Genomic DNA, 26,657 nt, shown 5'->3' with positions numbered 1-26,657 from the left:
GACACGATTAAGTGGTATTAACAAGCCCAAAGTATGCAAAGAAACTATTCCCCGCACCATTACACCATCTCCACCAACAAGGTGGGTTCAAATAACTAAAATACACAAAGTATTCATCTGTCTTATGTTACCAACATTAAAAGCCACTGTTTGGGGAGTAATTGCACAAGATAAAATGGTGTTATTTAAGTTTTTTCTCCTTCTCCCATGGTTGTGGGCCCTCACTGAAGATCATTTAGCAAAACTGCAAATACATACAAATATACTTGGCTGTAATTCTTCTCTTTTAATGTTTATTCAAATGATTACCCAACTTGCTCCAGAGTCTATACATTTCATTAAAATTGGCCTCATTTGCTGTATTCTGATGAATTGTCAAAATCACATAACTCGAGCTGATTTTAATAGTGTTTCTAGGTCAACTGCCTATGTTTAAATAAGCAGAAAAATATATGCAATTATCTTATCTTTCACTTCTGCTCTTTTGTCCATTCCCGAGAAGCTTCACCACTCTAAGACAACTATCAACATTCATCATCCTTCTTAGAGCATAGCAATGGTTTGTACCTTACCGATATGGACAGTCATATCAAGTGACATGGATGAAATCCACAGTTGCCCCATGAAGACTCTTCACAGGTTTCCCACAAGGTTTACTGATGAGTCTTCTTCTGTTTTTCACCTATGCACACTCCATTGGTGAAGTCATATACATACATGGGATTTCATACCACTGCTATGCTGCTGTTGCTGATCATTTCCTTTTCTCCCACACACATATCTCAGCATTTATGCCAGATATCTTTAATACTATTTCATTCCAGTTGTATGAAATGACTATGTAACCCTTAATAAAAAACTGTCAAAATTTTTTTATACTGTGATACATAAGTATCGCTATGTATCACTAATTTTAGGCTACTATTCCACTATTTTTGTATAATGTTCTATAACGTGCACTTACACTAGGCTATACAAGTCCCTTGGTATACATCAATCCAGTAAACTTTATTGACTCTGAAGGAAAGTTATATACACATTTAAAATGTGAATTTGTTGTTCATTTGTATGTACAGAAAGAGTTTGATTAGAGGACAAAATGAAGTGCAATCAGAATTAGAATTAAGCTTTTAAATACCATATTTTACATAAGCCTAAAGCAAATATGATTTATAATAGATATTATAATATGTATATATATATATATATATATATATATATATATATATATATATATATATATATATATATATAATATGTATATATATATATATATATATGAATATGAATATTTTTATTTTACTTTTATGTTTTGCTGAAGCCTTTCTTAAAAACCTAAGAAAATAAATTGCTTGTTATTTGAAGGATTTTGATACAGATACCCTGGGTAGCTCCATAAGAGACCACAGAGGCTGAGAGGTGTGGACACAGGAAGGAAGGACAATAGAGGTTATCTCCATTACACACACACACACAAACACACACACACACACACACACACACACACACACACACACACACACACACACACACACACACACACAGAGAGAGAGAGAGAGAGAGAGAGAGAGAGAGAGAGAGAGAGAGAGAGAGAGAGAGAGAGAGAGAGAGAGAGAGAGAGAGACACAGACTCAATTCTTATTGGCATGGATCCGCAAGATGTTGGAAACCTTCCTTTGAGACTCTGGTCCATGTTGACATGATTGTAACATGCAAAGTAACTCAGACCATGTTTTTATTCATACTGATGTTTTATGTGAACATTACCTAAAGTTCTTTACCCATATCCAGGGGCTAATGTGTGCCATAACGATCCCACACTGACACCATAAGTAACTTGGAGAGGGTACAAATTGTTGCTTTCTGCTTTGTACTGTGTCAGGAAGCACATTTGGTCATTAAAGTGTGACACATTCAGCAAGGAAAAGAGTTTATGACTAAAGGAAAACTGCCAAGAAAGGATGTGCTGTTTGGTTAGTATAACAAAAATACACAGTGTCCATCTGTCTTATGTTAAACACATTAAAAGCCACTGTTTGGGGGGAAACTGCACAAGATAAAATGGTGTTATTGCTGTTTTTCTCCTTTTTCCATGGTTTTGGATATTACTGAATATCATTGTGCCAAATCGCATATACATACAAATATACTTGTCTGTAATTCTTCTCTTTTGATAATTATTCAAATGATTACCCAAATTGTACCATTTTCAATAATTTCATTAAAATTAGGCTCATTTATGCATTCTGATGAAATGTCAAAATCACATAAGTCAAACTACTTTTAATAGTGTTTATAGGTCAACTGTCTATGTTTAAATAAGCAGACCTGTAATAATATATGCAAAGATCTTATCTTTCACTTCTGCTCTTTTGGCATTCATGGCTCTATAGAGCATAGAGCTTAGCAATGGTTTGTACGGTCATGTGAAGACTCTCTACGGGTGTCCCACAAGGCTTAGTGGTGTGTCTTTTTCTATTTTCCATCTGTGCACACTCTGTTGGTGAAGTCAAATACTCATATCGGTTTTCATACCATTGCTATGCTTCTGATACTCAACTGATCCTCTCCTTTCCTCCCAAACACACATCTTAGCAATTCTGGCTGATATCTTGTCATAGATGGCAACTCATTAACTGAAAATCCCAGCAAAACTAAGATGCTGTACATCTCTGCAGCTGTATCTCCATGATAAGATCTTGTGATCTCTCTAGATGACTTTCTGACCTCACTGTCTTCACTCGTGGGAAATCCAATGACAACATGGTCAAACAACTGTCCTTCTTCCTCACATTGCTAATCTGACTCGAATTTACCACCTTACTCAAATTTTTGTTAGCTTGAAGGAACCTTGAAGAAATCTTTTTCTAAGAGTGCATTCCTGAATGATGGCACATCCAAAATTTTAGGACCCTCAAGGGAACTTTAGAGTAAACAGGATGGGTTTCAGTTGATCCTTTGCCTCGAGTGCATATGCAAAAAGAAACTCATCTCGCTCCTCTTCTGTCCAGATAAGACACTTGTATTAATCCCTTATAGCAAGAGAGAATTAGGGCCTGAGTTATAATAATCTTTACTATTAAGATCTTTATTATTTTTTTTCTTGTTAGTACTGATTTTATTTTATCAAAATGGGCACTGATTTTATTGTAAGAATGGCCCATGCTCATGAAAAAAGCCCACTAGAGCTGTGTATGAAATGACTCAATTTCTCACTTGTCCACTATTTATTATATAGGCTGTTGTGTAAAAAACACTAAATAGGGCATCTGTGAGGTTAACATTGCACTAAATTTAGCAATCACTAGTTATCACCCTGGAAATGCACCTGTCATAAGTTGCTAATCTCAGAATGAATCAAAACTTACTTTGAACGGTTATGTTCAGTTTTAAATACAACAAATGGATACACAGTAGTGCTGGTTCCAGTATCTGTCCTGACAATTAAATAACAAGCAGGAAAAAAGAAAAAGACAAAAACCTAAAATATTGTGGTACTTGGTGTGGATGTCACGTGTGTCAGTTGTACACTGGATTTATATTATTAATATAGTAAACTACAGATGGAATATAAATCCTCTATTGGATATGAGCATAACCTATTTCAAACACTGCACTTAATAATACCTCAAACAGTAAATAGGGAAGAAACTGAGGTACAGCATAAATCTACTGGCCACTTGAGTATTAATAGTTTAAAAGTATTCTGTAATGTAGCAGTCCTGCAGACTTTTGTAAATAAATAAATAAAATTAAATGACTCATGCCTCGAATGTGACTCATCCAGCTTTCTCAGTCTATCCAGTCCTGGAACGTCACAAATTAACTTGCGGGTGCACACAGTAAATACACTTCTTCGGTGAAGTAAAAAAACGCCTGTCTCATCGGACCTCTCTTGTGTAAAGCCATGCCATGTAAAGGATCTCACCTCCAACAACAAAAAACACCAAGCTTAATATTACTCACACATTGTCATACTTGTTCAAATCAAACAGCAAACTCATTTGACACTTGAACTGCATGTACGTCCACAGGAACAAAACAACAGTTTAATGTGTTAGATTGTAGCTGAAGGCTGACATGTTGCAGGGTTTTAGCTGATCAGCACTGCTACAGTGCACTTGGATAAGTTACATCAATCACTACGTTGAACCAGACCTCCTTAGCTTTTTTGCCCTCTGTAGACCTTCTGCAAACACATATTTTTCAAATAAAGACGAAAAATAAAGGTTCAAATGAATAAGTGAGTCTGATGACTTCTTTGCTGATTTAATAAATTACATATCACTCCAGATTGTGTCGTACAATGTGCCATTGTAACATATATCCCATAAATTTAGGGTCTCTGTATAGCGATATCTGACAGATTTAACACTAACTGCTTGGAATAATATTTCATTCCAATAGTATGTAACTCCTAGTAAAAGTTTGTCAAAATATCTTATAAACTGTGATGTGATTAATTTCACTGTGTATCACTAATTTTAAGTTATTATTTCACTATTTTGTTGCTCCATAATGTGCACTTACACTAAGCTATACAAGTCTCTGTATCTCTATCCAGTAATATTAATAGATTACTTAATGTGTTATGATGATTAATTGATACTTGAAATAAAAGTAAGTAAAGTATTAGTCTGTATTAGTGAGGGAAATTTTCAGCAGTAGCGTGTGTGTGTTTGTGCGTGTGTGTAGTGTGTCTGTGTGTGCGCGTGTGTGTGTGTGTAGTGTGTGTGCGTGTGTGGGCGTGCGTGCGTGCGTGTGTGTGGGCGTGTGTGGGCGTGCGTAGGTGTGCTGTACTGTTCATTTAAGTCGCTCTATCCCGTGAGCAAATTTGAAGATGACTCCTAGGGGAAAACATCGTGTTGCTGTAGTTGGAGCAGGTGCAGCGGGATTATGTGCAGCACGTCACATCCTGTTTCGATCCGAATCGTTCGAACCACCCGTGGTGTTCGAGCAGAGCGTGCGCGTGGGAGGCACGTGGAACTACGAGGAGCGCGTGGGCACTTCTGACGATGGCCGGCTGATCCACAGCAGCATGTACAGAGACCTCAGGTGGGGTGTCATCATCACCATCACCAGTGACAGCTGGGAAAGTGTTTAGAAGTGTTAGTCGGTCAGATTACACACAGGTTATTACAGGTTTTGGGGGATTATACAGTTACTATATATAGGCCACCTCGTTTTTGACTATCTGTATAGAACCTATATAGGAGAGAACCACTCATCAAATGTTTGGAGTTCAGACCATATTTAGCGACACTTGACACATTGTAGAGAGACTTGACACAGTTGGTACAAATGTATTACATAAAGGCAATGCTGCTGTGCCAGGGTGTACCAGCAAAACAACAATCTAGATATAACGTAAACACACCTAAAGTCACTACTAGGCATTTTGAAATGTCAAATAGTAATAAATAATCAAGAATGTCAATAAATAATCACAACAGCATTTCACATGTCCTCCAAGGGTCTAATGTAAAACTTCATTCATGTTGGCTTACTACAATTGGACCATATTGTTCATGGCTCACGTGTGTAAATATTTCTTGCGGTGTGCTGCACTCTTTTGTTGCTCAACATGTTCTCTGTTTTCAGAACCAACCTGCCTAAAGAGGTCATGATGTTTCCTGATTTTCCCTTTGACTTCCACTTGCCCTCTTTTCTAACCCACTTGGATGTTCAGCAGTATTTAGAGTCATATTGCAAGAGTCATGATATCACGCCACACATTAAGGTTTTGAAACCAAAATCATCATGTCATTATTTCCAACCATATTTTACAAACGTTAAAATACTGTATAAAACGTATTTAAACATATTATCCAGAGTGGCTCATTTTCTGTGCCAATTGCGGCAATGTTCATTAGATTTTCAAACAGTATCAATTTCATTGACCACTGGCTGAAAACATTGCCATAGAGACAGTAGCAGAAAACGCAGCCAATCAGAGGTGCACATAGGCCAGTGGGGAGTGGCTTGTTAATGTCCTTTGGTATTAGTGAGTAACGTTTTCATGTTGGAGGCTAAAGTAATGCTTGTGATGGCCCTGTCTCCGTCTCCCCGACAGTTCAACACTATGGTGGAAGAGGTGAAACCCATCTCCATGGAGACAGATGAAGGGGGGGGCGTGAGGTGGGAGGTAATTTTGCGTGGCATGCACGGAGGACATAGCACACAGATATTCGACTCTGTGTTCATCTGCAATGGGTGAGGAATGCCATTTCTGCTCTTGAGACACACAAATTCAACCTGTACTCAGTGTGAAGTTGAACCCTTGGTGCCATTTTCTTAAGATGTATTTTATCATTCTATTTTATTTTTTTTGTTTTTTTTTGTTCAACTCTAACTGATTTCACACTTGCTGCTAGAATATGAATGAGTACTGTTTTTTTAACCCATTCATAAGGAATAGGTGAAAGAAGGAGAAAAGAGTAACAGACCTCTAGGTATGACTCATGTGTTCCTTCCTTTTCTACAGTCATTACTCTGCACCCCATTTGCCCTCCATTCCGGGAATAGAGCATTTTAAAGGTGCAGCAATTGTTCAGTTCAAAACAAACATGACCCTAAAAGTGCAAACCATTTTGCTCATACCCTCTTACCATATTGATCTCTGTTGATTGCTCATATTCTCTCTCTCTCTCTCTCTCTCTCTCTCTCTCTCTCTCTCTCTCTCTCTCTCTCTCTCTCTCTCTCTCTCTGCTGTTTACTTCCTTTTCCTTGCTGGTCCTTTCTCAGGAAAGGTGATGCACAGCCACTCTTATCGCTACCCAGAGCCTTTTGCCCATCAGTCTGTTGTGGTCTTGGGTGCTGGACCATCTGGGATTGACATCTCCTTTGAGCTGGCTCAAGCTAAAGCCAAGGTGAAACAAGCATCTAAAATAGTGATAATGTTGCAAATGAAAAAGGCATGTGATGCACTGGACCGTTTTCTTATTTTATTTCCGTTTATCTAAAAAAAAAATCGCCCACATTTTGTGTAGGAGCATCTAATCTACAGCTGGGTGACAAAGTAAATAAAAAAAAAAAGGTGACTGTCTTGTTTTTTGCACTCCCACCGCCATCATCAAAACACCTATTGAGGGATTATTTTTTGAAAGAATGTTGTTCATCCCTCAAGTACAATACACATACCTGTAGAATCAATGCCAAGGTAAAATAAAGCTGTTCTGGTAGCTGGTTTTCACCCAAAATCTTACTAAGACACTTCATGTTGTTTTTTCCTTTGTCACCTGCCTGTAGTTTGGATATGCAATCGACTACATGTAATTGTCATTCAGTACGCTCTTATTATGTACAAGTGTTGCTTTTGAAAACGAGCTGTATGTGGCCGTCAGCTGTATCAGTGGTAAGCAGAGCCTGACGTATTCCTTTACTGTTTCATTATCTCATCTCTAGGTAATATTGAGCCATAAGACATCCCTTACATTTTCTTTGCCACCTGAAATCAGGCAGGCAACTCCTTTAGTGAAGGTGCTGGATAATGGGTCGCTGTTCTTCCAGGATGGTTCAGTGGCCCAAGCTCAAGTTCTTCTGCTTTGCACTGGATACAATTACCACTTCCCATTCCTTTGCCTGAAACAGCTTGGCCTGGAGGTGCAGTACCACCTAGTGGCTCCTCTTTACAAGTGCCTGGTGATTCCAGCCTTTCCCTCACTATTTTTTATAGGTTTGGGCAAAAACATCTGCCCTTTTCTGAACTTTCATAATCAGGTAAGCATCCTAAAAACAAGACCTAAAAACAGCATGTGCTTTCACTGATATAAGCAGCTAGTTCTCATGCTTTTTGTGTTATTGTCTCCTTGTTTCATCTTCCTTTAGGTCCAGTTTGCACTTGCAGTTCTTGACGGCACTGTGCAGTTGCCCTCACGTGAGTTGATGGAAGAGGATTTAAAGAAAGAGATGCAAAGAAAGATACAGATGGGTGTTCAGGTGAAACATCTCATGCAAACTAAATGTGAGCAGTGGGATTATTATGAGAGTCTGGCAAAAACAGCAAGGTTTCCACCTCCAAATCCAGTCATACGGAGTCTCTATGAGGAAGTAGGGAAACAACGACGTGCAAACCCTCAGACCTACAGAGAAATCAACTACAGACTGGTTAATGCCACTGAATGGCAGATTCTCAATGCACCAGATAAACAAATAGATAATGCTTAGTTAGTGATGTTTAGTAGCAGTTAATTAAGGCAAATGTACTTCTCACCAGTCACCCCAAGCACTCCATCACTTGCGATCAAATCAATTCTTCCTCCGTTTTATCTTAACTGATTCAGCAGAACTGTTTTTAACCTTACGCTGTAAACTTATTTCCCAATCAATTTGAATTTTAGAATTAATCACCTTTCATTGATCAAGGCAAAATAAACATGCCTAGGGCCTCAATGTTAGGAAATGATTGATTCTTTCGGATAGATTTCACTTTTAAAGTTGCACTATATTTAAATTTAAATTTTAGGTCTTTAAAATTTATCCTGAAGAATATTTCCATATTAAATGAAATCATAACCCAAACACACACTTTTAGGTAATGTTTTAATAGATATCATGAGTATCCCAAATAAAAAATGATTTGCTGACATAAGTGAGTACGATTTTTTGAATATTCATGTACATGGGGACACCAGACAATGGGACACTAATAAATTTGTTTTCTGGTTTTATTAGTAAAACCCAACTTATGTCACGCATTTGCTATGGTGCTGCTTGATAGACGTAACATAATTCCTGTGACATCAAAAAATGGTCAGGAACATATGCTTTGTCATGACTAAAATAATTACTCATATATATGATTTATGAGTTTGTAGTTATCATTACATATGTTTATATTGTAATCATCTTCAAGACTAATTGGATAACAAGCATAGATCATTTTGATAGTTTTTCCAAAGAATTATGTTTGCAGAGATTTTTACTTATGGTACAGTGTTAATTTTTAAAAAGTATTTTTAACAGTGCTAATACAAAAAATAAATGATAAAACATTAGCATTTTGTATTATTATTACATTATATATTAATATTATTGTGATTTTTACTTAATATTTGCATACTGAATTTTAGAAAGGATCGGGTATTAATTTGGAAATTATTTTTGTTATTAGTGCAGGAAATGTACTGTAGAAAATTACTTAAGCCATTTTTACTGAATCTAGTGTGCAAATTCAAAATAAAAACTTTAATTGCTGATGACACCTTTGGAGGTTTTCCCCAAATCGCGTTACTGAAGTCTGATTTCTATAATAAAGTCTGATTCTTAATGTCATGAAGAATGCTAGAAGTAAATTCAAATTCCAGCTAGTCCCAAATGTCAATTATGTCCTGTTAAAATGCATTTAAGTCAGTTTGACAAGAGTTTAGAATATGATATAAGCTTTTTTCCCTTTATGTGCATATAGTTAACACCTTGAAGGCTTCTGAAAGGTATCATGTCAGAGGATTGAAAAGTAGGAAATGTAAGAAAGATCAGAATTCAGCATAATTAAAGTATAATCAAAAATATATTTATATTAGATTATATAATATATTATGTGATATATTAATAGAATTTTATATATATTTATATTCTATAATAAAAATGTATTATTATTATTATTATTATTATTAGCAAGTAAGTAACAGAGGATAAATTATAGATTTATCTGCATATGGATCAGTTCATAAAAATGTCCCCTGTTCAAGCTGAGCATTATTAAGCCACAAATATTTAGACTAAAATAATGTGTGAATAGAGAGTGAGCATTTGTTCAGTCAGATAATAAACACTGTCTTTATCAGCTATGTGAAGTGCGCGGGACATTTCTGAGGTTTTCCATCTGTTTTTAGGCGTCATCTCCGAACATTGTGAAATTGGACACCTAAGTTTCTCTCCAACCTTCCCAGTCCGGCCGCCCATTCCACTTTAGCTTACAAAAGTAGCTAAAGCTCATGTGCGGTACGTAGAGTGCAGATTTTAACTTGTATGTCTGTTTATTTGTTTGTTTTGTGGGGGGCAAGAAACCGACATCATTCTATAAAACTTCTCCGACGCTTATAAAGTTTCGCTTAAAACAAACAGGGCCACGGAAGGATCTCGAGCGGGCGGGGCGGCTGGAAATGTAAGATGGGGAGGGGGTTTCCTGAAAGAGGAGGAATGATTAACAAATAAACGCAATTAATTAAACTCTGTGCGTTTGTCCTTTTCGACGTACTGTGATTTTTGGACCGTAATGCCAGTTTTTGTGTCAAGATCTGCGTAGCGATAAAGAGAGGTAAGGAACTGACTTCATGTCATCCGCCCCCTTAGAAAAATCCCCTAAGGCATGTATGGTATGATCCTCAGGACTTTCTCTCTCCAACTGAATGCTGATCATTTAAGAAAAAAAGTTTTTCACTGACGCACAAAGTTTACAAAGTGTTTTTATTTGATATGTATTTATAGATTTTATTCATTAATAAGCAAAATTAGCACGTTTCAATCTGTTCAATAATGTTCCACTGTAAGGTTGTGTGTGAAATCTTAAAGTTTGCCCTCATTGTTTACATTTGTTTATGTTCCCTCATATAAAAAGCTTGCATTTAAGATGCAGATGTATTGAAGATTATTGCTGATATACGAAGTTTCATTTAAGCACAAATGGCTTCAGTGTTAAATAAGTTTCCTCACTGATCAGCATATGGAAGAGGAGGTGGACGGCACTGGGCAGGAAGAACAGAATGCTGATGATCCTGCTCTTCCTGGTGACAGCCTTATGGCACAGAACCAGCCTCAGCATCGCCACGACCCCTACACACAAGACCAGGACCTTCCCATTATGCATTGGGAGGACTTAAGTTTGCGAATAGCAGAGCTTGAGAAACAGGAGGAAGAAAGGAGGAAAAGAGCTGAGGTTTGACAACCGTTTGGATGTTTTTTAAAGCCTCTGTTCTCAGAAATTGTCTTAGTCTGTTTGTTAAAGCGTTCATTTGAAACATTATTGAAGATAAAAAGCTATCGTAAAAAAAAATATATATATATGATCTTAAATTTCATGGGTTTTTTGTGATCTTATTCCAGTCCATGGGTTTAACAGACCAAGAACCAGTGCCAGGTCCCTGGACACAAGTAAAGCACCAGTCACTTAACAGAAAGCAGTGGGAAGATGCAGGTGATCTTGGAGGAAATCGTTTTCCATGCATTACATCTCGGTATGTCATTTTAGGTACCGCACAAAAAAATGGACCCAGGGTGTTCACAAAATTCATAATGTTCTTGTGATGTTGGACACCATGGTTCATGGGACATCTACTGTATGTATTTATAAAATGACAGAATTGGTTGACTGAAATAACTTTAATATAATGTGCTAAACATTACAGTTCCATAAAATAAATAAATAATATTTGCTTTGTGTCAAAAATAGCTTAAAATGGACAAATATATTTAAAAAATATTTACAAAATCTGGCCAAAAAAATCTGAGATATTTAAAATAATAACACATAAATAAAATAAGGCAAAATAGTTATATTATACAAATATAATTCTAATATTTATAATATTGGTTAAAAAAAATAAATAAACATGTTAAAAGTTAGCATTATTTTATTTCTCAAAATCTCAAATGCTACACAAAACAAATAACTGGATTGAGGCAATCCTGCTTTTAAATAATATAAGCATCAATAAAGAATTAAAATAATTTATCATCAACTTTTATAATGATCTTTGTACTCCATGATTTGGAACCATAATTTTGACAGTATTCATCACATATTACTTATATTCTGTTTGTAGGTTTAATAGTCCTAAAAAACTACAGCTGTGTTTTATCAACGACAGTGAGAGTGATGAGGATGTTGAAGGACCATCCTATAAAGAGGTGAACACAGCTCCACAGATCATCTGTATTTGCATTAAATATAAATAGGACAGCAGTTAATAGGGTGTTGCTTTGCTTTCTCATGGTCAGAAGCCACATGAGTCACAGGGACAGGGGCGACAATCTGTCGGCCTGAAACAGGAAGTGAGAGCAGCTCTGAGTGAGCTCCGAGATAAGCTTTGGGCTGAACAGAGGCAGCAACAGGTGCCTTAAACACATTCCAGCTATGCACAATATAATACAATGTGATGTCATATCAGTGAGTCATTCACTCTTTTGTGCTAGACTGTGCTTGTTCCTACATTGTTCTGGTGTGTTTTGATGATGCAGCAGCTGAAACACAAGGATGAGAGCTTTAGGAGAAGAAAGCTTAGCCACAGCGACCTGCAAACCTGCTCTGTGCTTCAGCTAAATGCCCTCAAGACTTCTCTTCATGAAGACATTCAGGGTTAGTATCCTTTACTTTGTTTCATGGGTTTTGAATATGCATTTTATTTGTAAATACATATCAGATAACTTGGCAAATTTCTGCATTTTTGTGAAATTATTTATGCTTACAGACCTGAGCTCAGAATTAGTGAAGCATCTCGTGGTGAGGGACAATCTACGGACAACGCAAGATGCTATGCTCCTAGATGTACAGGATATGACGTCACTATGACTTACATCAAGCTATAATTAGCCTATATTATAAAATAGGTTAGTGTATGACAGGCCTTTTTGGAATGGTGACAAAACAAATATTAAAGAAGCAATTTATTTTATAAAAAATATGTTTTTTCTACTTTACACTAACAAAGCCATACGATCCTGTTTGTCTTGATTTGCCTTTTTTTTTTGCTCACACAAATATTGCTTACTATGTGAATGTAATTCTTTTAGTCACAAGTTTTATTGTGATTTTATTGAAACTGTATGTGTGTGAAGAGTATATATTGTATTACCATCCATACAAACTGTGAAAGCTGCTATTAAATGTATGTGTGATCCCTAACCACTTAATGGGAAAATTAAATGCTTGTAATGTATTATAGCATCTACTGAAAATTTGGCTTCTCATTGTAAAAAAAAAAAATAATAAAACTAACGCAAGCTTTAAGTATTTTTCTTAAAAATTGACAAGTAATATAACAATAAATTTGTAATGTTGACTAAATTTACCAGCATTTGTTAAAACATTTTAGGATTATTGTGCAGGGATATTTTTGCATATACTATGCTTTCAGTGCTCCATATAATATTATTCACTGTTAACTACCTACCTGGTTATTTTGTTGAGCACTTTAAGTTCATTTATTCTATTTGTGTATTTTGTTACTTGGAAAAACAAAACAAATGAAGAACGAAAACTTGACACACTTGAAAACTCGACACAGAAAAATACGCTCTAACTTACAACCGCCTGAAGATTCACTTTCTACCTCATGCCTACTGAAGTGAATGTCAGTGTCTAATGAACATGATCTCTCAGCTTTGCACAGCTCAGATGCTCAGCCAAGCAAAGTAAGACATGGTCTAAAAGAGCGAGAGCAACAGGAAAATCATAACAAGCACATACGGAGAGGAAATTGTAACTGTCTCACTGGGGAAAAAAGGCATTATTAAGATATATTATATATTTTTTAGCATTATTACAGCTGGGTAGATGGACAGGTTTCTTTGCAGCGAATCTGTTTTGAATTTTTATACTACACAGACATAAATATGTAAACAAACCAAACTATTCCTTGTTTCTCTTGTGTTTCTAAAAGGCCACACTGTACTGTATACCATATTGGGTTTCCTTTCAGCATTTCTGTCTGAATGAATAGATATTAATTATTTACCAAAGTGTACCTGTGAGACCACATGCCACTGCGGTGTAAGAACGGGCAATCGTGTCACAAACACTTGATATTTAGCCACTGGCGTCGGAACTGTGGCATTTAAGTGTAGCTGCAAAAATAGATTGGATGAATTGCTACTTTTTCCAGACATGTAAGTATTTCCTGTTCAGTTTTCTATGGCAAATTAGGACAGCAATTGAAAATTGCAGGGTTTTTGTTCAGCAAAAAAGCTAGAAGTATGAATAGAGAGTTTGAAGTAAAAAGCCTGTTACTGATTGAAAGGTTAATAGACCAAGTAAGGCTGAATCAGCACAATAATTTGGTCAACATGAATTTCCTACAGGGATACAAGCCAGTCAGAACAAATGCTTAACACTTAATGTGATGAGGACACTTGGGAGCAGCAGAAGAAATTTTGAATGGGTTTTGTGAATTTTGATTCCTTGTCTCATTTAAAATGTTAATATACTTTTATACAATGTTTGTTTATTTTAAAGACTCTGGATTGCATTTAGCACTTGGGAAAATCTGAAGAGGTACTTTCAAGCTTCTGAAACATGGAAAAGTGATTAGGACTAATCATTAGCAGTGAAGAGATGTAGGATGATGCTCAGTATCTTTGCCCTAAACAGCTGATTACTACTGCTTTCTCCAGCACCATGGCAGCTGCTTCATTGGAGCGAGGCACGAACTCCAGTTTCTCGAGCAACCACACAGATTTAATCCTGAAAGCACCGCTCATTTGCAGCAACGATGAGTCATACAAGTACATCATCTTACCCTTGTGCTACTCTATAACCTTCTTACTCAGTATCGTCCTAAACTCCACTGTTCTCTTACGCTCCTATCGCAGTGGCCGCAGATGGAATACCTCACTAATTTATATGGTCAACTTGGCCTCCACGGACTTAATGTACAGTTTGTCTCTGCCACTCCTGGTGGCAAGTTATGTTATGCATGACCATTGGGTGTTTGGGGATTTTATGTGCAGGCTGGTACGCTTCCTCTTTTATTTTAACCTCTACTGCAGCATCTTTTTCCTCACCTGCATCTCTGTGCACCGTTACATGGGCATCTGCCACCCCATTAGAACCATCACGCTGGAGAGCAAGCGTGCCGCGAAGAGCACATGCGCTATGGTCTGGGTCGTGGTGTTTCTGCTCACCTGTCCGATTTTTCGTTTTGCTCAAACTGGCGACTTGCCCAGAGTAGACATAAATGGAAAGAATGCAACAATGGGAAATGAAGTGGACTTGAAGATGTATAAGAACTGTTTTGATGTCGCAACAGACACCGAATTCTCGGAGTACATTCCATATGGAATTGTTCTTCACTTCCTAGGCTTCTTTGTTCCCTTTACTGTAATTGCTTGGTGTTACTCGCAGGTGGTTCGAACCATTTTTCAAACCTTGCACACCCAACCATACGTACAGGAGGTTGGTGATAATGAAAGGGGCCCCACCAATCAGACCTCAATCTCGATCTCTTGCTCTCAGAATGCACCGTATATCAGCAGGCGACGCAAGTCCATCAAAACAATCGTTACCATCACCTTCTTGTTCGCGCTGTGCTTCCTGCCATTCCATATCACCCGGACGCTGTACCTCATTCTTAAACAGAGAAACGCAGAGTGTCACACCATGCATGCTATCTCTGTTTGCTACAAAGTCACTCGACCCCTGGCGTCATTCAATTCATGGCTCAATGCTCTGCTCTACTTCCTCACTGGGGACAATGGCATATCTTGCTGCGGACTGACAGAAACCAGTCATCACATGCACCATGTCTGGCCATCAAGGGCTATTGGAGGACCGAAAAAGGATGTAGTAACTAAAAAGGGAGAACAAGGTGAAAAAAATACATATAATCAGAAGAGAGCCTCCAAAACTTCAGGAATCACACAAAAGACTGTGAGCATATCCAAACCCTGTGCATGGTGGATTTCCTATGAACTGTCTGTGTCTGAATAATACTGATGATTATTTATTTTGTTAACTTAATATTAAAAGAGTAATAAGAGAATAATAATTCTCTGTGCTGATGTAGATGTATTTTATTACTGTCCTGCTCAGTACATGACTATTTCTCAGCCTGGGATAAAAATGTTATTTGCCTCCTGCATCGAGACATTCTAATCTTGTTACATTTTATTACTTTCCATAATTGTTTAATGCTGAGACTGCTTTGACTTTAAAAACAACTGCTTGTTAATTTACTTTTCAATAATTATTTATTAAATGATTGTTTGCAAACCAATGCATTAAAATGATTGATTTTTACATTCCTCTCCCTTAATTAATACAAGCCCTATAATGGCTTTTAGCAAACGGAGTCTAATGAGATTGATTAATATATAAGAACAAGTCAATAAATGATATGAAAACAGGAAACAGTGTTACTAATTCATAGCCCGTGGACATGTATGGTATTAATAGCTAAACTCTTTCCTGTCCTGATCTTAGCACAAGATCAGAATAAAGCATAATCCATTAGTATTACTTTGACCCTTATGTGTGACCTCCCTGCATGTTAATGATCGTTTAATACCACAAATTATAACCGATGAACAAGATTCCTCCTGATGAACAGCTAATTCCTGTTTTGTTAAATGTTTATCAACATAAACATGTTTTTTTTTATATTTGATCTATTACGTTGTTGTTTACCTTGCAAATCCATCAATTTAAACATAAATCCAAAATTTAAAAAAGTATATACTATATAATATAAATAAATATCTCTCATTTGGGTTCTACAAATCAATACCACAAAGCAAATCAATTCCATTTTTACACAATTTTACCATTTCTGTAGAATTATTTAGAGGAATCCATTCATTGTACCTTGTATATCTTTATTCAGTCGTCCGTCGCCTATTGCTAATAAATAGTCTGTACATCTTCCTTTTTAAAAAAAAATCCTAATTGTATAAAAGTACATGTACTCTCTTGTTAAACTGCTTTTTAGACGCAATGTGAACGCAAATAAACCGCATGAGAGAATTAATCAAAGAAATCAGACGTGTATATCGAGGGTGCGGTTTTCTTCATGGCCGGTGGGAGGCGCTGTTGTTGAAGAAGAAGACCATCACTATTTGGTTGCGGGTAATAAATATATGTATATGGTCTTATATATTTACATATATACATTTTTTTAAATGTTCTATATTAATGAAAGCCAGACTAATGTCGTGATAGATTTGCCTCGCCGTTCGCTTTAAAGCGTAAATTCGTGCACGCTTGAGTCTGATCAACTTGGGGTTTTTTCGCAGTTCTGCCGATTTGCGCTTCGGCTTTTTTCGGCTGCTTTACAAACTAGCACTTAAACTTGAGGAATAGCTTCGTGGCTAGCTCACTAGCCCTCTCTTCTGCTCGCAAGCTTTTTATACTTAGGAAATTCGGATTTAAAAAGACATTAATACGTAACGTAATGTGAAGAGCTTAGTGAAAGTTTCGCTAAGTGTCAAAACTACTTGTGACTCGCTTATACGAGCGGCCGTTAAACCTGTCGGAGCTCAACTTACTTCAGCAATAGACAGTTAGTGGAGTTTGTTAAACCGTGTCCTATGATCAAACCTAACAACTTCTAACAGAATGCGACTCATTAGGGACCACTTGAAATAATCCCCGCTCAGTTATCAGGCGGCTTTAAATTGGACCGAGCACTTTTGGCGTGCGGCCTGCTGGTCAGGCTTTCGCCGCGTTAAATTGAAAGCACACGCCGCTGTGCAGCGCGCTCAGTCCGGCTTCCTGCTTCAAACATACTCCGGTCTACCAACGAGCCATGGAGAGAATGGAAGTGGACCAGTGCGCAGGCGCAGCTGGAGGGAACGGTGGTGGGGCTTTACGGAGGTCCAACAGCGCCCCTATGATCACGAATGTAAGGTAAGAAAAACAAGACAACACATTTACATCTAAATAAAAGTTGTATACGATCCTTAATAACCTCTTCAGACATTGTGATAGTTATAATAAGCAAGACCAATGGTTCTTAAAGTGTGGCCCAAAGAGTCTGTACATTTATAATGACATTATAATGTATTTATAATAATACTTTATAATGGCATTATAATATATTTATAGTAATATTTTATGACATTATGATTATATCAGTAAAGTGTTTAGATATATTTGTATTTAATCTAATGCCTAAGATGGATTATACCATCAATTTGACAACTTTGGAAATTTGCATGTATATTTATTCAATTGACAAATGTTTTTTACCCAAAAAATGTGCTGTGACTTTTTTTTTTTTTATCACTTTAAGAAAATCACTAGAATATAGAAAACACATTAAAAAAAAAAAAAGTTATATTGTTATCAGACTTGCTCATTGTGGATAAATACAAACACATTTAAATATATATATAATATTAATGATGATTTTTTTTTATTATATTAATCTTTATATTATTCTTCATATTAACCTTTTGTTTTATGTTTGTGTTCCATAAAAGCTGCTCTGAGACATTCGAGTCAATTGTTAAAAGCGCTATAGAAATACATTTGAATTGAATTGAATATCACAATAATAATTGTGAAAACAAAACAGGAAAAAAGGCAATAAAAAAGATTGGGTTCTTATTAAACATCACACACGTGTTGCTGATTGCTTCCAGTCTTCGTCAATCTGAGACACCACAGAAATCAGATAACTGGATGAAGAATACTAATGATTTTATTCAGGCTTATTTTTATCAAGGCCTTGGCCTTAAAAATTATGTTAACTATTTTTTCTTTGCACTTTAAAAATGGCTGTGTCAAATGCAACGTGGCAAATTAATGAACACGCTTAGTAGTGTTCAACTTTACAGCATACAGTTGTGGAAGAGTAATGACTCATGATCGCGCTCATCTCCTCTCAAGCTTTCTTCCTCATGTTGTCTCAGAGAGTCCTTGTATGCTCATTAGGGATCTAAATCTAAATCCCGATTTCTCTAAAACTGTATGACAGTGACTGTTATGAAGTGCTACAAAAGTAAAATGAAATGAAAAATGTTTACAGGTAGCCGGGTTATTCAGTACAAGTTTTTATTCCTCACCATAATAAAATAAGTAACTTCACATGAAAGCATAGTGTATCCTGGACAGACTAATAGAGTTCAATTTATTTTCCCTTCTTTAGTTATATGCTGTGTGCGCATGTGTTGTTCAATGAGGACTCAATAATCTTTAAAGTTAATGTTGATGATTTTTATAATGATGTATTTCTCGTTTTGTTTTTTTGTTTTTGTTTTTTGTGAATTTCCTGTTGTGCTCTGGTTTGCATGTATTTTGCATTCACAGACCACTGTAAAAAATGTTTCTAACTGATCATAAGGCTTTAAGGGTTAAAATACCCATCATTTGTCTTCCTGACAGTGCTGAGATCTGAACATTCAGTCTTCCAGTCAGTAGCTCAGAAGTTAAAGCATTGAGCTATCCCTGTGGTGAAATTGTTGTCTTGTGCAACCCTGTGTTGCATAATGAGAGTACTTATTACATGCTGTAGGTGACTTGTGTAATCCTGTCTCGTATCTGGTTACTGCGTACATGTAAAGTAGTACAGCATGCAGCTAAAATTGTAGGATATAACATGACATAACCCAATTCTCTAGTGAATCTCTGATGGCTTGCATATCTCTTAAAATTTCCCAACAGTGACGGAATGACAGTGTTCAGCTCAAACACTTCGGCCCGGTATCGTCGGAGCAGTGTGTCCGTAAACCCAAGCTGCCCCTCTAGAGTGAGTGTTTGTTTATTTATATAGTAGGCATCAGGGTGAGCTGTCATATTGTTAGTCATTGCCCGGAAAAAAAAAAAATCAATGCATTGTCTTTTTTGTTCTAGAACCTGCCTTTTTCTCCGTTCTCCTTGTGCAGCGAGAGACCAGATCACAGACGGCAGGTGAGAGTAAACTCTGCGGAACAGAAGTGGTTTACTACTCATGTCCAGTCAGTCTGGTTTGAGCTCCATGTTTAGGTGCATTCTGCAGCTAATTTAGAGAAACCGGCATAGTTTGCATATTATCTTTATTGTACTGACACAGGATGGTTTCTATGCTGCAGATGGAGAATATGGAACTCACTCTTAGAGGGAGTTTACAGAGACTAAGGTAACCATATATTTCTCTAAATAATGTTGGCACAGCAAACAAAGCAGTGTTTTAAGTTTCTCCCTCTTTCTTTCTTTCATACAGTGCCTCAGCTACAATCCCCTCACCTCCTGGAACTCATTGGCATGGACATCTATCACCAGTGAGTATGATGGACCACATTGATTTAATCTTTTTTTTTTTTTTTGTTATAATCTTAAAACCATTTTTCTTCCTCATTTCATTCTGTCATAGGATTTCCATTCCCAAGACTCTGGAGTCACTCCAAATTCTTCCCCCAGTCCAACAAGAAGGTTCAGGGGGTAGGTTTCATTTTCTCCAAGCAAATAAATGAATGAAAATTGACCATTTAATAATGTACTTATCATGTTGGAATATTACAGATTTCTTGATGTACCATTACTTAACTGTAAAACTGAACTTTTTTTCAGAATTTATTTATTGCATTTGGTAGAAAAAATTTAAAGGGGAGTTCAACTTTTTTCAATTTTGAGCAGTTTTGGTCATAGACAATTTTTATGTCAATACATGGATCTTTTTACATTTTTATTGTGATGATTTTAATGATTCTTTTGCTAAATAAATTGTTTTGCAAAAAAAATAAATAAAAAAAATCTTATTAGAATTGACAGTATGCTACTTGATTTGTTGACATTAATTTCCTCAAAACATAACGTTTAAAGAAAAAAAACAAAGCTTTTCTTTTCTTCAAGCTAGTGCACATATTCCTGTGGTGTTTTAATCTGATCTGTTCTTCGTGGTTTATTTTAATTGGTTTTAACAACTTAATTAAGCAGCTGACATAAAAACTGCCTGAAGCGTCTATAACTCATCCTACGAGTACTTAGAAAGGATCAATCTCTTACTTTAAATGGGGCTGTATTGTGGTTACTTAAAAGATTATTTTACTCTTCATAAAAGCCCTGGAGTCATAAATGATAGTGTTGGTGTTTCTCAGTCTGGTATCTCATGGAGTTTTGTGTTCTGGGCCAATCGTTAGTGTAATTACTGTGTAATATGTGCTGCATAGAATCATAATGGATTCTGCTTGTGGTTGTCGCATATTTCTCATTTGCCTAGAAACTGTTTTCTTAGTGTTTTAACAAGGCATAATGAGAATATCTACAGCTGAAAAGCAGTAATGACTTCTTCTAATATTAAATGAAGTCAAAACTGACATAGGATGTTAATGATTTAGATGAAAGCTTCCCTTTTCCTGCTACCATTTTTTTTTTTTTTAATTTTGGCCACATCTTAAATAATATTCTGCAGTTTTGGATCTTGGATAATAAAATATAGCTTTTTATAAAGGTAGCGGTGGGGTGGTAGTGTGAGTCCTGGTTATTATAGAAGCTAGTTCAGTCCACTGTGGTCATATTTGACTCTGTTGTCACAAAGACAACACATTTCTGAGAAAAGGTAGAAGTTTGAGTTATCTGTACCTGTAATTCTGTAATAAGATGTGCCAACATCAAGCATGGTCCTGGAATACCACCAGTCCAGGTGTTTTTTTCTTCCTCTAACTGTGTGTTTTATGGCTGTTTTATTCATGTTAGGTGTGTTAGAGTAATAGGTAAAACACAGCTCAGACTAAACACGTATACAATTGGGCCGACAGAAAATCCAGTTCTCTAAAGGGGAAAAGACCACAAACAGGAAACAAATTCCTCTGTTCATGCTTTCTGCCTTCTAGGATTTTCTTGTTAGCAATGTTGGCACCTCTGTAACATGATCATGATTGAGTACATTTACACACAGTAGTAGATTAATTCTCCATCTTCATTGCATTCATCATGCTATTAGCATAACACATATTGCTGTTTTCCAACAGGGGGTCAGTGAGTTCATCTGTGAGATGGCCAGTGGTTGCACCTTTAAAAAGGAAAGGTAAACACTGAGTTTGTCAAAAGGATGTACACCAAATTTATGTCCTAGGTATAAACTATTTAAAATATAATGTCTTAATGTCCCTTTTAACTTTGCACATGTTCTTGATTTTCACCCGCCTGATCAGGTGGAGTAGAATCCGATGGTCCGCCTAAAAAGCTCTTTGTTGCTGGCGTTACAGGTCCTGCCCACATAACTAATTGTACTGTCAGGTGAGGCCTTAAAAAATGGAAACATCTGTTGCAATGCGTTGATCAATGGTTAGCTGTGAAAATTATATCACAGGTCTGTAGTGTTAATGTTGTTTTTTTTTCTTATCTGTGTAGTGTTTCCCAGTCAGTGGACTCTCCCCCAAGCGCTGTACCTATATGCTCAAGCCCTCAGAACATAGCTCTCTCGCTTTCTCCTCCCTCACCGTTTACATCCCAACACCCCGGCATATAAACCACAGTAAGGACATTTCTGCCTTTGCACTCACCACTTCCTGGGCTCTGTTCAGAAGCATCAGATTTCCATCCTACTACCTGGTGCTTTAAGGAATGTATTCACTTTCACATTATTTGCTGAAAAAAATCGTTCTGAGGGAACCATTGATAAAGGTTTTGTCATATGAGTGAAGATGGAAAATGACTAAATCCCTGGAATGGTGCAGTACAGCCCAGTATCGTCTGATTTATAAGTAGTTCAGTTGCACCAGGGCAAAGGTTTTCTCTCATTTACACTCAGCAATCATGATCATGATAGTGATAGTGTTTTTTCCCCCTGGCTTTAGTTTTCAGCAGGTTTAGAACAGGTATATCTCATCTCATCCACAACATTCGAGGTCTTCCAATAAGTATTTTTTTTAAATCATAATCAGCAGTCTCTCATTAGATTAGTAGACTGTTTAGACCACAATTGTGTTCCTGTATCATATGTTTTACATCTTAGTTTTAAAGGGTCATTTATGTTCATTTTAATTTTTCATTAAAAAACAAGCATTAGAATCGCAGAATGCCAGTGTGGTCTAAAGCCTTTCCTTCACATTGGTTTGTTGTTAATATGGAAGAAAAAAAAAAATCTGCATTTTTTTCCTCCATATATTCCTTTTGATGAAGCACACCTAGGATAATTTGCACCATATAACAGGCACATGTTTTTACTAGCAAAAAATGTTGCCATATTTATTTTCAGGCAGCATTTATTTTGCAAAAGCACCCACGTGACCCTGACGAACACAAATGAAGCTACACAAGCTGACTGACTAATGTATTACATGTCTAAAAAAAGACATGGTTAAATTTGCTAGATAATCTTTTATTTTTCCTTTTGCGCAGTGTTAGACGTTATTATGCAAGTCTAAATTGCATTACATAAGTGGGAACATATTTCAATGTTTTTTGAAAGAGTTATTGTATTTAAAAAAAAAACAACAACTGACAAACAGATGTACAGTATTGCTGATTACAGACTTTTGTTTTTTTGCTCACAAATGCGTAAATGCTTCCAAAGCAGTCTTTAAGCAGCAGGAGGAAGACTGATGTGCATCATGCACATCATATGTACACTGACTAGAAAAACATCAGCAATTGACCATGTTACATTTCAGCCTAGCATCTCAGCAAATCTGAACTTAATATTTCAACTTCAGCATTTAGTTCACTTTGCAAAGATAAGAAGGAACTTTCTTGAAAGATTATTTTAAATGCCTTTTCCTGTTGTTGTTGTTTTGTTTTTTTTTGCTTTTTGTTTTAGCTTTATTGCTGGTACAATGAAATGCCTTGTAAAGTAATTCCAAAGACATTTGCACATATTGTCAAAGTCTCCAGTTGTACATGTTTAAATTAATACCAATGGATCTGAATTTGAGTTTTGAAAAAGATTGTGCAATATAGATATAAGTACGTCATGGAATAGGAAAAAGACTCAATCATTTTTCCCTGCATTCTGTGGCTTTTTCTTTCCTTTTCTTTCTTCTTTATAAAATGAACATATTGATCATTTAAATGTAAATGTTTTATTTATGTAAAAGTCAGAAATGGTCAGAATTGTTTAGAAAGCATTTTTCAGCAACTTGGACGTAATTGTTTTTAGGTTTGTACATTTTTGTTGTTTATTTCTCTCACTTATATGGGAGTCTCTGCGTCTTATATGTCTTCTTTTAAAAAAGGATGAAGGATGAGTGTTAATCAGTGACTGTTACAAAGCTGGAATATGAGGCTGGGAATTGGGTTAATTTTTGTAAGCACATGGAGCAATCTATAAAATGACAAACACACACACACACACACACAACTCTTGCCTCTTGTGTTTGAGATGTAAATATGTTGTAGCCACAAAACAAACTGAAGAGGAAGATGTATTTTTATGAACTGTAATATAAAGCAATGAGGCATATAAAAATATATTCATTCCCTTGGAGCATAATTCTGTACCTGGTAATGTCTCATTTCTAGTAGATACAAAATGTTCACCTTAGACTTTGTATTTTTTTCATTGTATATATCGTTCAGGAAAATAAAAGATACTGTATTTAACATTTTTTATTGGATTATACATTGTGTCAAGAGCCAATGGATAAACTTCTTTGGGAGTATAATCATGTCCCTCTTTGCAAATAAAGAGTTTTTAAAAATATAATACAAAAGCAAAAGCTGTGCACATCTAAGAGTTTTACTCGGTGATCTGAACGACGCACTGGAAATATTTAACATGTTCAAAGCCAGTCTTCACTTAAAGCCCAACATATCAGCAAATTGAAAAATACCTCTCTGGTATTGTAAAAATCAGTCAGAGTTTGAGAATAGTTTGTCTCCGTTTTCATCTACCAAAGTTTATGAAGGAACCAAGGTTTATGTCGCATCTATGTCCTTGCATTGGTCTTCTGGTAGTTCAATAACAATTCAGGAAATGTTTCACCGGGAAAGTAGTGGCAGGTCGCTGGAGTTCATTATGAGGCTGGAGTCCAAAGTCAGACATTCTGTAAGAGAAAGTATAAAAAAAGGAGTTCAGTGTAACTGTAATAATATGCAATTTTCTAGAACACTGATTTTCTTGTATTCACACGTAATTTATGTGCTATATGGCCAGAAGTTTGTGGACAACTGACTATCATACCTATGGGCTACCATTCCAGATGATTCACCCTTTGCTGTTATAATAACCTTCATGGTGCCATGAGGATAAGCTCAAATCAATCAACAATCAAAGCTAATCCATGACCATAACTAATTAAAACATTCAGAAACAGTTCTCATATACACAAGGCACACACACAACATTTACACAAAACATGAAGAGGTATCCTTTAGTCACTGAGTTCAATTTTACACCCACCTCAAAATATAGTTATTCATTCATAAGATTCTGTCCATTCCATCAGACAGACATAACACTCCTACCTTGATCAAAATTGGGTTTTTTGGTGGAACCCTCTCCTAATCCTTCCATATCCACCAAATCACTGTTGACATCCAAGTCATTCAGGGCACTGAGTGTCACATCTGATGTAAAGGATCATTCAGTTAACTCACTACTTTGTCGAGGAATCAAGACACTTTTTGAAGCAATGTGCTGAAAGGCATTTTTACACTGTTCACCTGCAGTTTTGGGCTTTTTAATTGTGTGTTTCAAAGAAGCAGCACCCTGCAATCCTACTGTCACAGCTTGCGATGTTGGATTCATGGATGCTGGAGATGTAGCCATGGCAACAGTGGTTTTCTTCACTGTCTTTTGGGGCGGCTCTGATGAGAGAGGGACTCTGTTGTCCTCATAGAGCTTCCTCTTTACTGTGGTCTTAATCTGGGAACTGAGAAAGATTTGGTGGTTTGTTAATTTGATCTGCCTAGGGCATACGTAAAGGAACAAAACACAACCAGACACTCTGGAGTTACTGTCTCCAGCCCAAATTTATTTCCAAGTTTATTCCAAAAAAGTGTTATGTTACTGAATAATGGCAAAGATGTTCCTATGTACTATTTAAACATTTTTTGATAGAAAATGTTATCACCATATCTACAATTAAACTTGTGGAAGTCCTTGGGTAAGTTATTACTATACAAATTATTTACTTCGAAGCTGCAAAACTGTCAAAGCTGCTGTTAAAGAAAATTCAACACCTCCTGGCTACAGACATAAACAATCAGCAGGTTATATCTTACACTGTGCGTTCTTTAATGACTGAGCTGATATTGTTCAAATCATCACCAAAGCGGCTCACAGCCGAACGCAGCATCTCAATCTCAGTTTCTGTCCATTTGGCTCTAGAGAGAAGTGTGAAAACAGGGAATAAGTAGCAATTGCAGTAAAGCTCAGGCAAATGCCTGCTAACTGCCTTTCAGTGGACTGGAAAAACACAATTGTTAACATATATTTGTTATTTCTGTGAGAAGTGACTGTGTACTACTCTGACATCACAGGAGGACGTTGCTAGTCACAACGTCCTCCTGCTTCAATATAGAAAGAGAGAAAGAGTGTGTGTGTGAGAGAGAGAGAGTGAGTGAGCGAGAGAGAAAGAGAGTGAGTGAGTGAGTGCGTGAGAGAGAGAGTGTGTGTGAGTGAGAGTCAGTTACGGAGTCGGCTCATACCCTGCAGGAGATGAATCAGCTACAGGATGCAGCTGCATTGTGAGCTCCCCTAATTTACTGAAGGCAGCACCAGCCGCCGAGAAGATTTCACCCACCTATTTACAGCACATAAGATATGTAAACCAAAATGACATTTATCTCCCATTCACGAGCAGCAGGTCCACATTCTTACCTTTGCTGAAGACGAAGTCATTGTAGTAAACTTTACTGAGCCACTAACCGTTAACCAGCTACACAACGTTACTGCTGTAAGATATCCAACTTATTAACTAACTACATAGAATTCATTCCTAAATAGCTAGAGTAAAACTCTAACGTCATTAATAAACAACTAATTTCTTTTTAAAATGAGTTAATTATATCAGTCATAACACCAACATTTGTTTTCTCTGCTCTGTTAGAACGGTTACAAGATATGCAATCCCACAATGCAACA

General features: G+C 36.5%; 5 protein-coding genes across 11 annotated transcripts; 4 read left to right on the top strand and 1 right to left on the bottom strand.

Moving 5' to 3' along the window:
- The first annotated feature begins 4,792 nt into the window (after positions 1-4,792).
- On the top strand, positions 4,793-8,601 carry LOC113644385 (flavin-containing monooxygenase FMO GS-OX-like 4). 2 transcript variants are annotated; one of them, XM_027149187.2, is made up of 7 exons: positions 4,793-5,055; positions 5,602-5,740; positions 6,074-6,213; positions 6,485-6,537; positions 6,745-6,869; positions 7,510-7,719; positions 7,828-8,601. In XM_027149187.2, the coding sequence occupies exons 1-7, from the start codon at positions 4,841-4,843 to the stop codon at positions 8,164-8,166; spliced, it is 1,221 nt and encodes a 406-aa protein (XP_027004988.1). In that variant the 5' UTR covers positions 4,793-4,840; the 3' UTR covers positions 8,167-8,601. The 2 variants fall into 2 exon arrangements, with proteins under 2 accessions (XP_027004988.1, XP_027004978.2); XM_027149177.2 differs by having other exon boundaries at positions 4,796-5,055; positions 7,405-7,719.
- Positions 8,602-9,787: 1,186 nt separating this feature from the next.
- im:7136398 (schwannomin-interacting protein 1) lies at positions 9,788-12,892 on the top strand. Of its 3 annotated transcripts, none has more exons than XM_027150340.2 (7): positions 9,788-9,942; positions 10,661-10,876; positions 11,044-11,174; positions 11,763-11,847; positions 11,938-12,051; positions 12,178-12,295; positions 12,408-12,886. In XM_027150340.2, the coding sequence occupies exons 2-7, from the start codon at positions 10,664-10,666 to the stop codon at positions 12,506-12,508; spliced, it is 762 nt and encodes a 253-aa protein (XP_027006141.1). In that variant the 5' UTR covers positions 9,788-9,942; positions 10,661-10,663; the 3' UTR covers positions 12,509-12,886. The 3 variants fall into 3 exon arrangements, with proteins under 3 accessions (XP_027006141.1, XP_027006149.1, XP_027006133.1); XM_027150348.2 differs by lacking the exon at positions 9,788-9,942 and adding an exon at positions 9,952-10,258 and having other exon boundaries at positions 12,181-12,295; positions 12,408-12,892; XM_027150332.2 differs by lacking the exon at positions 9,788-9,942 and adding an exon at positions 9,955-10,258 and having other exon boundaries at positions 12,408-12,875.
- Positions 12,893-13,694: 802 nt separating this feature from the next.
- Positions 13,695-15,929, top strand: LOC113645015 (P2Y purinoceptor 3). 2 transcript variants are annotated; one of them, XM_047805067.1, is made up of 2 exons: positions 13,695-13,824; positions 14,171-15,929. In XM_047805067.1, exon 2 carries the CDS (start codon positions 14,333-14,335, stop codon positions 15,641-15,643), a length of 1,311 nt encoding a protein of 436 aa, XP_047661023.1. In that variant the 5' UTR covers positions 13,695-13,824; positions 14,171-14,332; the 3' UTR covers positions 15,644-15,929. The 2 variants fall into 2 exon arrangements, with proteins under 2 accessions (XP_047661023.1, XP_047661024.1); XM_047805068.1 differs by having other exon boundaries at positions 13,714-13,824; positions 14,329-15,929.
- Positions 15,930-16,709: 780 nt separating this feature from the next.
- On the top strand, positions 16,710-24,177 carry LOC113645082 (P2R1A-PPP2R2A-interacting phosphatase regulator 1). 2 transcript variants are annotated; one of them, XM_047805070.1, is made up of 9 exons: positions 16,710-17,552; positions 19,316-19,400; positions 19,505-19,561; positions 19,723-19,769; positions 19,854-19,911; positions 20,004-20,071; positions 21,601-21,656; positions 21,784-21,868; positions 21,983-24,177. In XM_047805070.1, the coding sequence occupies exons 2-9, from the start codon at positions 19,323-19,325 to the stop codon at positions 22,098-22,100; spliced, it is 567 nt and encodes a 188-aa protein (XP_047661026.1). In that variant the 5' UTR covers positions 16,710-17,552; positions 19,316-19,322; the 3' UTR covers positions 22,101-24,177. The 2 variants fall into 2 exon arrangements, with proteins under 2 accessions (XP_047661026.1, XP_027006175.2); XM_027150374.2 differs by having other exon boundaries at positions 16,713-17,557.
- c20h17orf49 (chromosome 20 C17orf49 homolog) lies at positions 24,164-26,628 on the bottom strand. 2 transcript variants are annotated; one of them, XM_027150396.2, is made up of 7 exons: positions 26,394-26,628; positions 26,222-26,316; positions 25,796-25,897; positions 25,235-25,443; positions 25,037-25,138; positions 24,753-24,799; positions 24,484-24,615 (listed from the first exon to the last, which is right to left on the bottom strand). In XM_027150396.2, exons 1-6 carry the CDS (start codon positions 26,412-26,414, stop codon positions 24,777-24,779), a joined length of 552 nt encoding a protein of 183 aa, XP_027006197.1. In that variant the 5' UTR covers positions 26,415-26,628; the 3' UTR covers positions 24,484-24,615; positions 24,753-24,776. The 2 variants fall into 2 exon arrangements, with proteins under 2 accessions (XP_027006188.1, XP_027006197.1); XM_027150387.2 differs by lacking the exon at positions 24,753-24,799 and having other exon boundaries at positions 24,164-24,615; positions 26,394-26,624.
- Positions 26,629-26,657: the final 29 nt, after the last annotated feature.

Source organism: Tachysurus fulvidraco, chromosome 20 (assembly GCF_022655615.1).
Source record: "Tachysurus fulvidraco isolate hzauxx_2018 chromosome 20, HZAU_PFXX_2.0, whole genome shotgun sequence".
NCBI classification, from domain to species: Eukaryota; Metazoa; Chordata; class Actinopteri; order Siluriformes; family Bagridae; genus Tachysurus; species Tachysurus fulvidraco.
Note: the sequence above shows the minus strand (reverse complement) of the source record. Positions and strands in the feature narration are given on the sequence as shown.

Bases quoted from the DNA above. Each gene is read 5' to 3' on its own strand.
- c20h17orf49 (XM_027150387.2), bottom strand. From the start codon at position 26,414: ATGACTTCGTCTTCAGCAAAG. The intron at 26,317-26,393 runs GTAAGAATGTGG...TGCTGTAAATAG, and splicing joins TGACTTCGTCTTCAGCAAAG to GTGGGTGAAATCTTCTCGGC. The intron at 25,898-26,221 runs GTATGAGCCGAC...ACTTCTCTCTAG, and splicing joins GCTGATTCATCTCCTGCAGG to AGCCAAATGGACAGAAACTG.
- LOC113644385 (XM_027149177.2), top strand. From the start codon at position 4,841: ATGACTCCTAGGGGAAAACATCGTGTTGCTGTAGTTGGAGCAGGTGCA. The intron at 6,214-6,484 runs GTGAGGAATGCC...CCTTTTCTACAG, and splicing joins TCTGTGTTCATCTGCAATGG to TCATTACTCTGCACCCCATT. The intron at 7,720-7,827 runs GTAAGCATCCTA...ATCTTCCTTTAG, and splicing joins TTCTGAACTTTCATAATCAG to GTCCAGTTTGCACTTGCAGT.
- LOC113645082 (XM_027150374.2), top strand. From the start codon at position 17,457: ATGGAGAGAATGGAAGTGGACCAGTGCGCAGGCGCAGCTGGAGGGAAC. The intron at 19,562-19,722 runs GTGAGAGTAAAC...TCTATGCTGCAG, and splicing joins GACCAGATCACAGACGGCAG to ATGGAGAATATGGAACTCAC. The intron at 21,869-21,982 runs GTGAGGCCTTAA...TTATCTGTGTAG, and splicing joins ATAACTAATTGTACTGTCAG to TGTTTCCCAGTCAGTGGACT.
- im:7136398 (XM_027150340.2), top strand. From the start codon at position 10,664: ATGGAAGAGGAGGTGGACGGCACTGGGCAGGAAGAACAGAATGCTGAT. The intron at 11,175-11,762 runs GTATGTCATTTT...TTCTGTTTGTAG, and splicing joins TTTCCATGCATTACATCTCG to GTTTAATAGTCCTAAAAAAC. The intron at 12,052-12,177 runs GTGCCTTAAACA...TTGATGATGCAG, and splicing joins CTGAACAGAGGCAGCAACAG to CAGCTGAAACACAAGGATGA.
- LOC113645015 (XM_047805067.1), top strand. From the start codon at position 14,333: ATGGCAGCTGCTTCATTGGAGCGAGGCACGAACTCCAGTTTCTCGAGC.